This window comes from Mauremys mutica, chromosome 11 (genome assembly GCF_020497125.1).
Source record: "Mauremys mutica isolate MM-2020 ecotype Southern chromosome 11, ASM2049712v1, whole genome shotgun sequence".
NCBI classification, from domain to species: domain Eukaryota; kingdom Metazoa; phylum Chordata; order Testudines; family Geoemydidae; genus Mauremys; species Mauremys mutica.
The window spans coordinates 33,315,172-33,331,490 of NC_059082.1; the positions used below are offsets into that span (position 1 = coordinate 33,315,172).

General features: G+C 43.9%; 1 protein-coding gene across 2 annotated transcripts in view; it reads left to right on the top strand.

Annotated features, from left to right (window-relative positions):
• The window catches only part of TLN2 (talin 2), a 363,285-nt gene extending 348,195 nt beyond the window's left edge, over positions 1-15,090 (top strand). For both annotated transcript variants that reach the window (XM_044979585.1, XM_044979584.1), the window contains exons 56-59: positions 377-439; positions 527-709; positions 4,797-4,922; positions 9,493-15,090. In XM_044979585.1, the coding sequence (XP_044835520.1) occupies positions 377-439; positions 527-709; positions 4,797-4,922; positions 9,493-9,621 (501 nt within the window). In that variant the 3' untranslated portion in view covers positions 9,622-15,090. The remainder of the gene's footprint in view (positions 1-376; positions 440-526; positions 710-4,796; positions 4,923-9,492) is intronic.
• The last annotated feature ends 1,229 nt before the right edge of the window (positions 15,091-16,319 follow it).

The following is a 16,319-nucleotide window of genomic DNA, read 5'->3' on the forward strand; positions in this document are numbered from 1 at the left end:
AGCAGCTCAAGGAACAATGCAGGTTAGAGTGTCCCTGAATGAACAAGAGACAGGTAGTGGCAGGGGAACAACAGCCACAAGAGGCACTTTGTTATGGTGGGAGGGGAGCGCCTAGAGTACTAGTCAGAAAACCTTGACTAGGACAGAGATACATGCCAGAGTCTGGGAACCACTGACTTATATTAACATAGGAATGTAAGTCAGAATTTTTCTTCTGTCATCATTAGCTAGAGTGTGCACGGAGATAAATTGGGGGAAAGGGGGATGTGTACATAAAGTTTCCTTTTCAGATGGTTATGGTCTTTGAATGCAAATCAAGGCAAAGCAATGGCATTTTATATTTCACTCTAAGTAAGTGTCTGAACGGTTCTTCCAGGTTGGAGCTATCCCTGCAAATGCAGCTGATGATGGACAGTGGTCTCAGGGACTTATTTCCGCTGTGAGTAATTTCCAGTTTTGGGGTTTTTTTTTCTCTTGAAAGTCTGAGAAACTAGAACGCTGAGTAACTTTAGTTATTGGCTCCTAGGCCCGAATGGTGGCAGCTGCAACCAGCAATCTGTGTGAGGCAGCTAATGCCTCGGTGCAAGGTCATGCTAGCGAGGAGAAACTCATCTCATCTGCCAAACAAGTTGCGGCTTCTACAGCACAGTTACTTGTGGCATGCAAAGTGAAGGCTGATCAAGACTCCGAGGCCATGAGAAGATTACAGGTAACAGCGGTCATAAACAATGTAAAAATCCATCTCTGAGCTATGTAACGGTCACCATCACCCTTTTCAACAAACCCAGAATTCAACCAGTAGCTTCAGAAATTGCCTGAACAACTCATGACTGGGTTCTATCTTCTCCAGTAGTGAAATATGTTGTGTTAAGTCCAAAGCTGCCGTGCTGCATGTTGCCATTGTTAATCAGCATCTGGAGCTCATTCTGTGATCATTGTCGCCATTACCTTCAAGATGGTTGAACTTTTTGAAAGATAAAAATGTGAAGTAGTCTGCACCTCGCACCAGCTGAGGGAGGATATAGTGATCAGAGGGAACTCTGCTAATGCTCAGTGTCTCAGAATCAAACATGGAGAGTGTGCCACCCTGCCTGTTGGTAATGCACCCAAAATGAAACTGCTGTTAGAAAACATTGTACTTGTTGATGCCAGAAGTAACACTTCAGGTTACTATATCTGGAAGATATTGGGGGAAATGATCTTTTCAGTCTGTTTACTAGGGTGTTTCTTGATAGCGCTTTGTGTCTCGTTGGCTTTACTGTTTTCATTGTATGTTCAGTTGCAAATACTCATGCACGTGCTTACCAGATTTCAGTGAGACCACTCAAGCGTTTAAACTAAGTACATCTCTAAGACCATATCTACACTACAAACTTTGGTTGACACACATTACGTCGGCATCAAGTCACCGCAGTTAGTATATCACTTGTCCATGTGTATACTTGGCTCCTTAAATCAGTGCTGGGCGTACTCACCAGGAGTGCTCGTGCCGATGCACAGCGCTGAGCACCCTGGGTAGGAATTCCACTGTACAACCCATCACTACTCAGTGCACTGTCTTTTGGGAGGTTTTGACAATACTTGGTGGGACAGAAATGCATCGTTCAGGGTGACTGGGAGGAAGGGGTCAAATTCCCAGCATGCAACTGGCTCCATCCCATAATGTCAGCTGTATCCTATAATTTTCACACCTCTTTTACACATCCCACAAACCTGCACCGCTCTCCCTGCTGTCTGCCATCTCTGATGGAAGCATGGAGCCTGCACAGCTCTGCACTGTTATGGTAAGTGTTGCGAGCTCAGGACATGTGATCCTCTGATATTTGAAAAGCCGTAAGAAGAACCAAATCAACATGGAACATGGCAGGTTCTTGGAGGACAGATTGCTGTGGGATGTAGCAAGACCCCATTTCAGGGTTGGTGGTGGTGTTCATGGAACAGCTGCAGAAGGGGGAGCGCTACTGCTGGGCCCTAAAAACAATTAGCAACTGGTGGGATCACATCATAATGCAGGCGTGAGATGATGAGCAATGGCTGCAAAACTTCCAGATGCAGAAGGCCATGTCGGTCTGTGTGCCAAGCACACCCCAGCCCTCAAGTGCAGGGACACCATAAAAAGAGCTTCACTGACAGTGGGGAAGCAAGTGGTGATCACAGTATGGAAACTTGAAACACCAGATTGCTATTGGTCAATGGGAAATCATTTTGGAGTTGGAAAATCCCCTGGGGGGCATAGTCATGCAAGTGTTCAGGGTCATTAATTGCCATTAATATGGCCATGCGGCTCTAACAGACAGCAACAGAGGAGAGAACATTTTAAAATAAGAAAATTGTTGTAAGACTACAAACACTGACAGAGAAACAACAGACTCTGGCTTAGGACCAGAACTGACTTAATTCATTTTTTGTAAAAACTGATTTGATTTCATGTGGAGTGTCCCCTTTGGAGCAGAGTTTATCTGAAAGGTGACGGCGTTAACACTGCACTCTGGGATATTAAGCTTGTTATCTCAAGGATTTACAATTGCGATGTGCTCATTTTAGAAATGACTGCTGCTTTTACTGCATGCAGTGGTGTGGTAGCTGTGTCAGTCCCAGGATATTAGAAAGACAAGGTGGGGCAGGTAATGTCTTTTATTGGACCAACTTCTGTTGGTGAGAGAGAGAAGCTTTTGAGCTTACACAGAGCTCTTCTTCCGGTCTGGGAAACGTTTTCAGAGTCGCAGCTAAATACAAGGTGGAACAGATTGTTTAGCATAAGTAGTTAACATCCATTTCAAGGGACCATTCAGTATGAGCTTGGATTTTACTGCAGCTTTTACTGACTTCTAGCCGTGCCGTCTCAGTCTGTGTTCTAACAGCTGGGTTCTGGTTCTACGTTTTGTGGGAATAAAAAACAGTAAACATATTTGTTACTCAAATCAGCAATTCTGACTGGATGCAGATATCTGAGCAAGAGGAGTATATTTTCAGTCATTTTTCAAAATAGAACCATGATTTTAAATCATGGTCAAAGCTTGAGGCAAATTTACGGTTCTGTGGTGTTTTAAATAGAAAACAATGGTTTTGTAATATTATCCCTGTGGGGGATGGGTAAAATAAGGGGTAGTTTTGGCAGTTGATGAGGGACTCCTATTGGATGGGTTTGTCACGGTAGTGGTCATGTACCAGTAACTGGAGGATCGTTGGCTTTCTAATGCATCCCCACATTAGTATCTGAGTGCCAAGATGGGTCTGGAAGAACTTCAAATGCAGAATAATGGCTAAAAAAGGGGACAGAATGCTAGTATTATCATATTCTGCCTACCCATCCAGGAAGATCAGGGTGTTGGGTTACAAATTTTATTAAATGGACATAGAATACAGTTAAGCGTAAGGCTCAAGGAGGCAGGCCCAAGAGCCCTGGAAGAGTGTTTCTTTTTAAGTATTCAGATGCAGGCTTTGAATAGTTTCTTCACCAAGCAGTGGAGGAGGTTTGAAGGTGGGAACAGCACTTTCCACTTAGAAGTACTGTAATGCCCTTTACTGTAGCAGAACTATTGGGTTAGTGTACGTCAAATGTTTTGTGTTGGTGCGTTTGGCAAACGCCTGGGTTCCTCTGCTGGCTCTGCCAATAGCATCCATGTTTCCATGGAGCCTTAATCAATAGGGTGGATATGGGAGTAGGAATGTGCTCTCTGCATGCTAGATTGGATTCTTTTTGGCTAGTGGTGTCCGTTGGGGCCACGCCTGCACCCAAGATGAGGGCATGCAGTGTGAAGCAGGTCCAACAGTCCCTTCATTTCTTCTTATCACCCTGGGCAGCAAGATGGAACCCCTGCAGTGACCGTGTGAGTCTCTGCATGCTGTGCTAGCATTAGTGCGCATTAGTTATTGGTATTATTAATTAATAGCTGGTGTCTTTATCCCAGTTGGCACAAACAAAAAAAACTGCTTTAGTCAGATACTTAGAGTATAGGCCAGACCCTCAACCATGTACAGGGGGCTCTACCAATATGGCAAAATCGAAATCCCCAGGGTTCAAAACCTGCCCCTCATGGGAGGCATCAATGCACTTAACGATAGGTACTCCAGGTGCAACTCTTGTTTCAGAGAGGGAAATATTCCTGAGCAGTGATCCATGTGTTGCTCTTTGCCTAAGCTGACTCAGAAAGCTAGAGAGGTCCTTGGCCAACCTAAAATTGTTCCCAGGGGGTGCTCAGTGCAAGCCTCTGTGGACGCTTAAAGGAAGGCTGTGGCTAGACCTCCATCTTCTGGTCTGTCCCTCTCCGTGAGCTCCCCATCAAGCTGAGATTCCACCCCAAGCTCCCGCGCTACCTTGACCAAGAGGCCCCAGTCATCTGCCTCCATCCTGCCATCAATGATCTCAGAGAGGGTTAGGAAGGAGTACCACTCCAGAGACAAGATGAGCCATAGGCAATTATCTCCAGGGCCTGCCATGCAGGTGTCTGACTTGTCAGGGGCTCAGTAGTGTGGTCTGGGAGGCACTTGACACCAGCCGTTGTAGCAAATGGTTGACTCTACATCCATGGTGGCATTCAGTGATGCAACATTTTCATAAAATCAACCACAATTCATAAGTTGTACATAGAGCCCCAAATCGGGTCAGAGACTGCCAGGATTATCCAAGTTCATGTTCACCTTATAGCACTGATGGTAAAAGTGCGTTTGGTGAGGAAAACAAGTGTCCTGCCTCTGGAGTTCAGTAGAGCTCTCCTGCCCAGAAGGAGCCCACATTACATATACGGTGTGCCTTCATGTTTTTTGCTACTAAATTCCTTTTATCTCCTCTCTAGGCTGCAGGGAATGCTGTTAAACGAGCATCTGACAATCTTGTCAGGGCAGCCCAGAAAGCAGCATTTAGGAAAGCGGATGACGATGATGTGGTGGTCAAAACCAAGTTTGTTGGTGGCATCGCTCAGGTTGGTGTGAACATCCAGAGCAACAGAAGGAAAAATTTGTGTCCCAAAAATATTGCCTTATGTAACACTGTAATAGATTCATGCAGTACAGTAAATAACTTGCCTTAGTATATTTGTGTTATGAGCAAATGGACAAATTGTGCATGCAGAGAATAGGCAATAGTCTGTGTTTGTCCTTCGCAGTGTGTTGGACAGTTGTCACGGTAGTTGTTGCCACTGTATAATACCTTTATGTATCCCTCCCTGTTGTTGTTAAAATGACGATTTCCTGCTACTTAAACTAATGGTTCTTTCCAGGTGCTCCTAGACCTGCTTTAAATCTTCTGGAATCTCAGTTACATGACAGTTTGTATGCAGATAATCTCGTAATAAGGCTGTGGTGAGGAGAATTACTTGTACTTCATTATTGTGGCTTTAACAAATACACAGGACTAAAATAACTTTAAAAACCTAGTTCAATCAATTTGTAGAAATGCCACTTATTAAAAAATAATGAAAAGCTGTTTCTACATTGGCTGCCATTAAAAATACAGGAACTTGCCATTCCTGAGTATTTTACAGCACAGTAATATCTCCTGTGTTACTCCTAAGTATAGGAAACTCTTGCAGGTACATGGGACAGTGAATGTTCAGTTATTACTGTTGCTCAGTGTGTTACATTATGAAGTGTTTGCAGGATAGGTTCAAGGTCAGTGTCCCCTTTGTTACTGTGGATCCAACAGACACCAAAAGAGGAGAGAAGATTTTAAAATAGGAAACGGTACAATAGTTAGTAAAATAGAAACAGCTCAGATTGATTTCTCCAAGTCTCCTTGTCCTGTTTCCACCTACCACTGTTTTACAACTAGTTTATTCTGATGTGTGTCTGATTGGTGGGCCTGTATAGTGGTCCAATAGCGCATCCTAGATGGATGGTGGAACATGCTGACAGCCCTCTTTTCCTGCACTGTGGGATCACTGAAGAGGAGGGATGGGCGCTAACAATGCATTTTAGTGGCTTGATCCTGCAAGGGACTGGGCATACTGGCCTGGCCTAGCAAAGCACTTAAGAACATAAGAACGACCATACTGGGTCAGACCAAAGTTCCATCTACCCAGTATCCTGTCTTCCAACAGTGGTCAATGCCAGATGCTTCAGAGGGAATGAACAGAACAGATAATCAACAAGTGATCCATCTCCTCTCACCCATACCCAGCTTCTGACAATCAGAGGCTAGGGACACCATCCCTGCCCATCCTATCTAATAGCCATTGATGGACCTATCCTCCATGAATTTATCTTGTTCTTTTTTGAACCCTGTAATACTTTTGGCCTTCAGAACATCCTCTGGCAAAGAGTTCCACAGGTTGACTGTGCATTATGTGAAGAAATACTTCCTTTTGTTCATTTTAAACCTGCTGCCTATTAATTTCATTTAGTTCCCCATAGTTCTTGTGTTTTGAGAAGAAGTAAATAACACTTACTTATTTACTTCTGCACACCCGTCATGATTTTATAGACCTCTATCAGATCCCCCATTAGTCGTCTCTTTTACAAGCTAGGAAGTCCCAGTCTTATTAGTCTCTCTCATATGGAAGCTGTTCCCTATCCTTAATCATTTTTGTTGCCCTTTTCTGTACCTTTTGCAATTCCAATATATATATTTTTTGAGATGGAGCAACCACATCTGCATGCAGTATTAAAGATGTGGCCATACCATGGATTTATATAGAGGCAATAGAATATTTTCTGTCTCATTATCTATCCCTTTCCTAATGATACGCAACATTCTGTTTGCTTTTTCGACTGCCACTGCACTCATGGGCGCCAACTTATATGGGCTCCTGGGGCTTTAGCCCCAGGAATATTCACAGTCAGGGGCTCTGCTCCAGCAATATTTGGAGCCAGGTTTCTCCCCTGCTCTGGGCTACCGGCAGCCGCCCGGAGCCCAGAGCCCTTTAAATCTCAGCCGCGGCCGGGAATCAGAGGGCTCTGCGCTGCCTGCTGCGGCGGGAGCCCAGAGCCCTTTAAATCCCAGCCGCGGCTGAGATTTAAAGGGCTCTGGGCTCCCCGCGGTTGCAGGCAGCCCAGAGCCCTCTGACTCCCGGCCGCGGCTGGGATTTAAAGGGCTCCCCGCCGCAGCGGGCAGCACAGAGCCCTCTGATTCCTGGCCGCGGCTGGGATTTAAAAGGCTCTGGGCTCCCCGCCGCAGCGGGCAGCCCAGAGCCCTCTGACTCCCGGCCGCGGCTGGGATTTAAAGGGCTCTGGGCTCCCCGCGGTTGCAGGCAGCCCAGAGCCCTCTGACTCCCAGCCGCGGCTGAGATTTAAAGGGCTCTGGGCTCCCCGCCGCAGCGGGCAGCCCAGAGCCCTCTGACTCCCGGCTGCGGCTGAGATTTAAAGGGCTCTGGGTTCCCCACGGCTGCCAGCAGCCCAGAGCCCTTTGAATCCTAGCCCCTGGCCGCTGATTGCCCCCTCCCCAGACCCCTGCCCCAACTGCCCCCCAGGACCCCCACCCCCTATCTAAGCGCCACTGGTCCTTGTTCCCTGATTACCCCCTCCCGAGACCCCTGCCCCTAACTGCCCCTTGGGACCTCAGCCCCTATCTAAGCCTCCCTTCTCCTTGTCCCCAACTGCCCCCTCCTGAGACCCCACCCAACTTCCCCCCAGGACCCTCCTACCTGTCCCCTGATAAACCTCCTGGACTCCCATGCCTATCCAATTGCTGCCTGTCCCCTGACTGCCCCTCCGAACCTCTGCCCCATCCAACCCCCCCTGCTCCTTGTCCCTTGACTGCCCCCCGGAACCCCATACCTCTTCTCCAACCCCCAAACCGCTTACTGTGCCACTCAGACCAGCATGTCTGGCTCCGTGCAGCTCCAGACAGTTGCTGCCATGCTCCCCCATGGAGCCCACAGCCCTCTCCCACCCCCACCTGCCTTCCAGATTTGAACACCTCAAAATTCAGGAGTGCTCAAGCTCGGTTTGGGCAGCTTTTACTTCATTTCTCCCAAATCAGTTTCCCCTGCAAGGTGCCAACTGAAGGTGTTGGAGAACAGAGAGATCGAGTGGCCTCCTAATGCCTGGAAAAGAGACAAAGGCCGGAGGAGGGAGTGTCAGTGCCTGTGCGGACTTCTGGGAAGTGCACGGTGTGGAAGGGGATGCTGTGATGCTTTGGAACAACTCCATACAAAGCCAGTCAGGACTCTGGGGGAGCCTCCTCTCTTGGAGCATACTGTCTCCAGGGCAAGAAGCTTACACCTTCCTGGGTCTGACCTCGGAGCATTCAGCATGCCCTTCCACATCATGCACTTTCCACAGCGAGTCTGCCCAGGCTGGTCCTGGGGCAACCAGAGGTCCCTGCACCCCAACTCCGCAGTCAGATGTGACTCTCAGCCAGACAGTAAAACAGAAGGTTTATTAGATGACGGGAACACAGTTTAAACAGAGCTTATTGGTACAGAAAACAGAACCCCTCTGTCAGGTCCATCTTGGGGGGTGGGGAGCCCAGAACCAAGTTCTGGGTCTCTCCCCATTTCCCCAGCCAGCTCCAAACTGACACTCCCTCCTCTGGCCTCTGTGTCTCTTCCGGACAGGGAGGCCACCTGATCTCTTTGTCCCCAACACCATCAGTTGGCATCTTGCAGGGAAAACTGAGGCACCCACACAGTATTCAGAGAAAATATTAAGAACATTCCCAATTCATCACAACAGGTGCAACAAAATATAATACTGTATATTGAAGTAGGCAAGTGCTGCTTCTGACTTTCCACTTTTAATTGACCCTTGTAATCTTGTGGCGCTGACGCGTTGTAGCTTCATTTTATATCGGCTTACAGGGCGGGAGCGGGGGGGGGGGGCACCATTTTGGGCCCCACCAAAAATTACACAAACCTGCCACCTATGACTGCACATTGAGTGTATGTTTTCAGAGAACTATCCACACTGCCTTCAAGATCTTTTTCTTGAGTGGTAACAGCTAATTTAGACCCCCATCATTTCATATGTGCATTACTTTGTGTTTATCAACATTGAATTTCATCTGCCATTTTGTTGCCCAGCCACCCAGTTTTGTGAGATCCCTTTGTAACTCTTTGCAGTCTGCTTTGGACTTAACTATCTTGAGTAGTTTTGTATCATCTGCAAACTTTGCCTCCTCACTGTTTACCCCTTTTTCCAGATCATTTATGAATATGTTGAACAGCACTGGTCCCAGTACAGACCTCTGGAGGACACCACTATTTACTTCACTCCATTCTGAAAACTGACTATTTATTCTTACCCTTTGTTTCCTATCTTTTAACCAGTTATTGATCCATGAGAGGACCTTCCCTCTTAGCCCATGACAACTTACTTTGCTTAAGCACTTGAGCCCACAAGTCCTGTTGAAATCAGTGGGATTCTTCACATGCTTAAATGCTTTCCTGGATTGGGGGCAGTGTGTTCAGCGCTTTGCAGGAAAACACCTTAGAACTGTTGTGCACGGATCATGAATCCCACTGTGAAAAGCACAAAGATCCTCACTTTTTCTTGTTTCCCCCCCCCCCATTAATCTTCTTCTCCACTATCACAGTCCTTTCTCTTTTTCTCTAGATCATTGCAGCCCAGGAGGAAATGCTGAAGAAGGAAAGAGAGCTGGAAGAGGCAAGGAAAAAACTGGCTCAGATCCGCCAGCAGCAGTATAAATTTCTCCCCACAGAACTGAGAGAAGATGAGGGCTAAACTGCTGAGATGTTTTAATGAAATGAGCTCAAGGGGGACAGTACAGAGAGAACTAACCTGACAGCATTCTGATATGCCAAGCACTTACCTAAACAAATTGCCTGTAATAGCTTTAGGTGAGCAGAGGGCAATAAACGTTTGTTCTTTCTTATCTGTTCACGTAAGGTGCGTGCTCATCAAACAGATGGTACAGTGTTAAGTCCACCATTCCTGTTCCTTCCTTCCCTGACTCACTGTATCTCAGGAGAGAATGCCTCACTTTTTACAGAAGGTTATAAAATCAGTATTATGTCATTACCTTAAGCTTGATCTATTTATTGTTCCTTGATCTGTTGTAAGACTTTGTTAATATTAATAGGAAAACCGTTTCTCATAGCTATCTACCACTATGGAGCCAGTGGATTTTTTTTCCTCCAACAAGAAGACCAAGATTAAGGTGAATATTTATTTGAGAGGAAAAAGGCACCTGAGCGTGGGTTCTAGAGATTGTGTCCTTTTTCAGTGTTATGAAGTTGGTTCACCCCAGGATCGGAGGGATCTTCTTTGTACCTGTTTGCACTAGTTTTATTAGTTCCTACACAGTATCCACCAGCTTCTGCTTGTACAGTATTTAGATTCACAGTTCCCTGGCCTGCAAAACATGGCAGTATCCATTTGTTTCATTGTTCAACTAAACCAAGAAATGGAAATCTAGTCACGGTCTTAGTACCGGGTTCATGAAGGAAAATGTTTTTCAATTATATACCTCTCAATGTGAGACTACTTTTACAATAGGAAACATCCACAAAAACTCAATTAACATTGGACTGAGTAGCTCCTTTTGAAGTATCTTACCTGGCTCAAACTGTGGGATTTCTGCTAGAATGTATGCTAACTGAAGTAGACACATTCTTAGTACTACAAAAGACTATCGGAATTCTTGCTATTCTCATAAGGATTTTATTTCTAAGTGTTTTGTTTTGAAATCTAGATGGGTTGATTTGGGGTATTTTTTGTGTGTTTGGGTTTTTTTTAAGAAACTAATAGCTGTTTTAGAAAGGGCCCTTTTCTGAAATATAAAAGAACATCTGCAAGTCTGAACTATGGATGCTTGGAAGTTGATATTTTCCTTATTTGCATTGATCAGAATGCCCTCTCTGCGGAACTTCATTGCAGAGAAGGGATAGCAGAAATTGTGCTTATGTCGTGGTTTCATAAGGTACTGTAACTTTCTCAATCTCTGACGTGGCATAAACCCACAGTGTGGACTACAGCTATAGCATGACACGTTCCCAAGATGGGTAGAGTCAATGGTGCATTTTATAATGTGTGATTAAAAACAATACAGAAACCGGAACTAGCAAAAGCCACCTGTTAGACCAGCTACAGAAACAAGGTCTTTGTTAACCATGAGTCTCCAGCACACGCCCATCCCTGCACAAGCCGTCTGAGCAAATAATGTAAAGTCCGTTTGGGTCAAAGAATGTTGCTGCTCCACTTCTTCTGAAAGCCATGCTGCCATTTTAGATATCTACCATTACTTTCAACTGAGCCAGTTGTGTTAGATGCCTACCCACTTAATTGTCCTTGGTGGAGAAGAACTTGTCACATAGACTCAGAAGTAACCCTCTTGTGTTAGGTTACCAATTTAGATATTGCTAACTTCTAATGTAAGTTTATTTGCATGTATGATACCTATCAGAAATTTTGTGTCACTAGTATAAAGATATCACAAAAATTAATAGAAAATAATTAAAATGTACAATTTTTTTAGTGTCTCTTCTCTGAGGCTGAAGTATTTCAGACTCAGTAGAATTGTGGATTCTCAGTAAATTATGAGAAAGCGATTGGCAAGCCCTGAGTAAAATCCTTTTGATATGAGCAAATATTGATTTGCATAAGTGTGTCCAAAATGAGCCTCTGCCCTACCTGTGTAGACAAGGTAAAATGAGACTGAAAGCAGTGTGTAGCCTCTCTGCACGCAACTGCCACCAGAGAGAGATTCCAGTCTATGCTTTACAACCCCAACAGTAGCTGTACTGGTTAGATTGTCACCATGAGATTGTGCAGTGAGTTCAGTGAGCAGTGGCACAAAGCATATATATAAAAAATTCTTTCGAAAAACAGAACAAATCCTTCATTTAAGATTTTAAAGTAACCTGGAAGGCTGAAACATGGCTTATTTTTGTAGGGTCTAAATACACATGGTCTTATCAGAGCTTTCTGCTGCTTTTGCTTATTCAGTATGTCAGGCTTCCAGTTTGTAGCTTTTTCTTTTGCTTATCTGGATAGTATCAACATTCCTGTCACTTTTTTTTTTTTTAAGATTTGGGGGCTGGAGGGTGTTGTGGTCTGTGTCTTGCAGATTTTTTCTTTTACTATGTATTGCTTTATTTCACTTACTGTAATTTAAAGTACTCCAAGTAAGATGACGTTTTCACTAATAATGAACCAGTGCTTCATTTGTGATCACTGTAGTACAATAACACAGCATTTTAATTGTGCAGACAGTGAGAATGGTATTTCCCTGTTTTAGGAAAAGAATAAGCCAAAACCCCAGTAAAATTAAACTGTAAACAGAAATTGTACTACTAGAATTTTTTCAAGCTAATGGGAATTTTTATGTTCAAATCATCCTCTTGTCAAAGTTTTGAGGGAAATTTATTTCAGTACTTATACTTGAGGGATGATTATTTCTTGATTTTAGTGCTCTAACTTGAGACACTGGATTGACCAGACTTTTTTCTCCTTAGTCTTATGATCAACAGACTTATCTACACCAGTGGTTCTCAACGAGGGGTCCGAGGCCCCCCCTGAGGGTCCGCAAGCAGGTTTCAGGGGGTCCACTGAGCAAAGTCAGGTTGAGACTCCCTGGGGCCCACGGCAGAAAGCCAGAGCCCCTGAGCAAAGTAGCTTCCCCAGGCAATGGCTCTGCTTGCTACCCCATAACACCGGCCCTGGCTTTTATATGCAGAAACCAGTTGTTGTGGCACAGGTGGGCTGTGGAGTTTTTATAGCATGGGGGGAAGGGCTCAGAAAGAAAAAGGTTGAGAACCCCTGATCTACACAGAAAGTTACTGGGCAGGAAGCCAAGGTGTGAATCTACAGCACAATAGCTTGCTGCACAGTAACGTCGCCTGTGGATACTGCTAGAGTGCACTCTGGAACTTTCAGACATTATTGCACAGCAAGCTAGTGCACTGTAGATGCACACCCTGGCTTGCCGTTCAGTAACTTTCCATATAGACAAACTTGGGATATCCAAGTATCAGAGGGGTAGCCGTGTTAGTCTGGATCTGTAAAAGCATCAAAGAGTCTTGTGGCACCTTATAGACTAACAGACGTTTTGGAGCATGAGCTTTCGTGGGTGAATACCCACTTCGTTGGATGCATGGGATATCCAGCACACTAGCTGAAGTGTTTTTCAGCTTGATTTCTGGATTTTGATCTGGGAGACAGCTAGATTCCACAAACTCATCTGAAGTCTATTTCACTTTCTTCTCATCTGTGGCACTTGTAGTAACACTGAAATCAAAGTTAGAACATCTGTGGTGTTGGTAATTAATGCAGTGCAGTTATTTGGCATGGAGAGTTGCAACAGAAAATCTCAGGCAGGGATGAGGATTGGGTAGTAATTAGACATATTTGCTTCCTTACCTATTCTTCTGGGTTTTAAGTTTTGAATTAGCAAACAAGTTATGTAGTATCTTGCACATCTTCATGGTGTGGAACTTGCTTTAAGAAATGTCTGGAAATTAAAAACAAAATGCTTCAAAGTTCTGTATGTACAAATATTCTAGGGAGGTTTTACACGAAGGTCCAGAAGATAAATTGGAATTGGAGGGAACACTTTTTGTAGTTTGTCTAAACTTTTCTTTTTTCTAGGCCAGCAACTGCAAAGTGAGGGATGGGGGAGAGTTTTTTAAACCAAAGGTTGAAGACTGAGCTCTTGCTTCCTTTTTTCCAGTTGCTTTTGCTCTCCTGCATCTTCAGACTATGACAGAATCGATCAGAATTTCAGCATAAATTGTCTTTTACATTTACCTAGGAAATAAACAGGTTTTTCTAGCCTCATGTTACTAAAAAAAACACTCAGACCAGGCTCCAGAACGTACTGATGAAAAGGCCATCAAGGAATACATCTTGTGTTTTGTGCCAGGGCTAATCCATGGAGCTTTTTGTGCCTTATTATGTATATTAAAAGCTCCTGCCCTATCTTACACTTAAAGTTGGGGAAAGTTAAACTTTGTGTACTGTTGGTTTCTGTGAGTTTGAATAGAAATTTGGAAGATTTCAGTGGAATCAGCTCATCATCGCTAGTCAATATTAATCCTGGAACTTTCTTTTCTGTATTTGCAGTAATATAAAGAGAAATACACTGCTCAAAGGGTGTGTGTTTGTTAGTGCCTGTTACCAGCAATATCATGACATTGCTGGTAACACTCCCATAGAACTTACATAGCATCTACAAAGTCAATAACTTTTTTTTTTTAGGTAATATATATTACCAGTCTGCTACTGATTACTGTAAGGAAACCATCTGTGCTGGACTTACCATATTAACTAATGCTGCAGTGAAATCTGACAAGTTAGGTGCTAATGTTGTTGATACAATATTCTACGTTAAGCAAAATCTCAAAAGAGATGAAGTTAGTGGACTGCTGAACTTCACTACACCTAGCAGAGATGTGGAATAGTAGCAAGGTAGCTAGAGTAGAGATTTTTCTCTACCGTCCATCCTTAACAATGCTAACCAGGGCAAAAATACAATTGATAATAAATGGGGAAAAGCAGTGTGGGAAAGCTTTGCTACAATTTATCTGAAACAGAGAAATTTAAGTGGATCTCTGTCTTTCAACAACAACAAAATAATTTTAAACTGGGCATGGGCCAATAGGATAACATGTCCTATCCACCTATCACAGAGAGCTGGCAAACTTTACCATGCACATCTTAAAAGCCTAACACCTCCATGGCATAGTTCTGTTCTAACTTGCCTTGTAAGGCAACCAAGTATCTTTTAGTGTAAAAATGCTAAGGATGTAAACATGATACTTTTTTCATGTCCTTTATTTCATTTGCATGTGGCAACATGGTATATGAAAGATAATTACTTTGCCTAGCGAGAATTCCTGTCCATCAATAGAGTAATATATTGAGTTGTAAGTAATTAGTGCTGCCTTTGTTGCTTTAAAAAAATCAAACCACTATGGATTTTTTTCTTACTGAAATTTACTAACTTTATTAATATGATTGCAGCTGAAGAACTTTCTGAGTGAGACAGTTTTATAGTGGTATGCTTGCAGGTCGTGCTGGAGTTTGGGGTGTGAGCTCGTGTTCTGTAGTTCAACTTTCTCCCAGAGCTTTAACCACACAGGAAAGCATGAAGGGGGTTAGCCATGCTGTTACACTGTATGTATGCTGTTTATCTGGCCACAAAAAGTATTTTTTTGTATTCACCAAAAATAAACTTTTGAAGGAATGACCACCTTTCTTTTGCATGTGTGTGTGTTTGTGTGGCTTAACCTGCTTCACATCCCTTCCCAGAGATTGGCATGGAAAGGTTCATATTGCCCTGAACCAAGCTACGTGACATCCTTATCCGTTTGTGAAAGATTGGAGCGGGGGAAGGGAAATAGCTTATTTAAAGTTATTTCAAGCTATGCTGGATCCACTCAGACACTAATGAGCCTTCAGCACCTTTTTGAAAGAAGCAAGTGTTATCTATGTACAGCTGTGGTATACATAGTTGGAGCATGTTTGAGTCTCTATTTTTTGGTTCTTATCTATAATGCTGCTTCCATTTCATGGAGACTTTTCTAGGTCAAATTTTATGTGGAAATGGTACTACCACATCCTGGATGCAAGTCTGCATGCAAAGTGTGTAGATATAAACAGTGGAACTGTTTATAGTAACGACTCTTCCTACACTAAATGCAAGCTTGCAGTTTCCCTTGGCTGTGACCATCTTTACACTGGTGTCCTTGACATCAGTACTGAGGTCGTCATGGCTGCAGATACTAGCAGTAAGCTCTGGTTATCATGATGGTCTGTCACCACATTTTGTATGCACTTGCTGCCCATAATACCAGTGCTAGTAGGTAAGCTCTCCTCCTTCCCAGTTTACTCCACTGAGGGAGAAGGGATTAGGAAATGCATCTTTTAGTGGTTGGTCAGATCAGTGTTACCTAGAGGGGTGGGAAGCACTGGCCATGCTGTAGGCAATTTACTTTTAACGTGTATTTAAAAAAAATGACTCAAAAGTATCTTGATGCTCACTATCTCTTCCTAATATCCCCATTAACATGGATTTAATTTACATGTAAAAAAAGCACATTTCCAAATGCCAACCCTGAATACTCAGCCTGGGTCTTAGAGTTAAGAAAGACTCATTCCTTAGGCTTCATCACCTGTAACTAAAGGTTCCGAAGGCTAAACTGTGTCCTTGGTCATGCTTCTACTACTCAGTTGACTTACATTTGTTTCATTACTTTTGTTTGCTTGCTTTTTCCTCCTCTTAGTTCTGCACAGCTATGGGAGAGGGACAGGAGCAGCACCATCCTCTTCTCAGCCCGGGTGCTGAGGTGGGTTAGACAGAAAACTGGAGGGAACAGGGGGCTGCACTATATGTCTTGTAGGCCCATATACTTACTGTATTTATTTTTTTAACAATACGCACTTAAACGCTTACCTCTCCACTGCTGCTGGCAGCAGCTCTG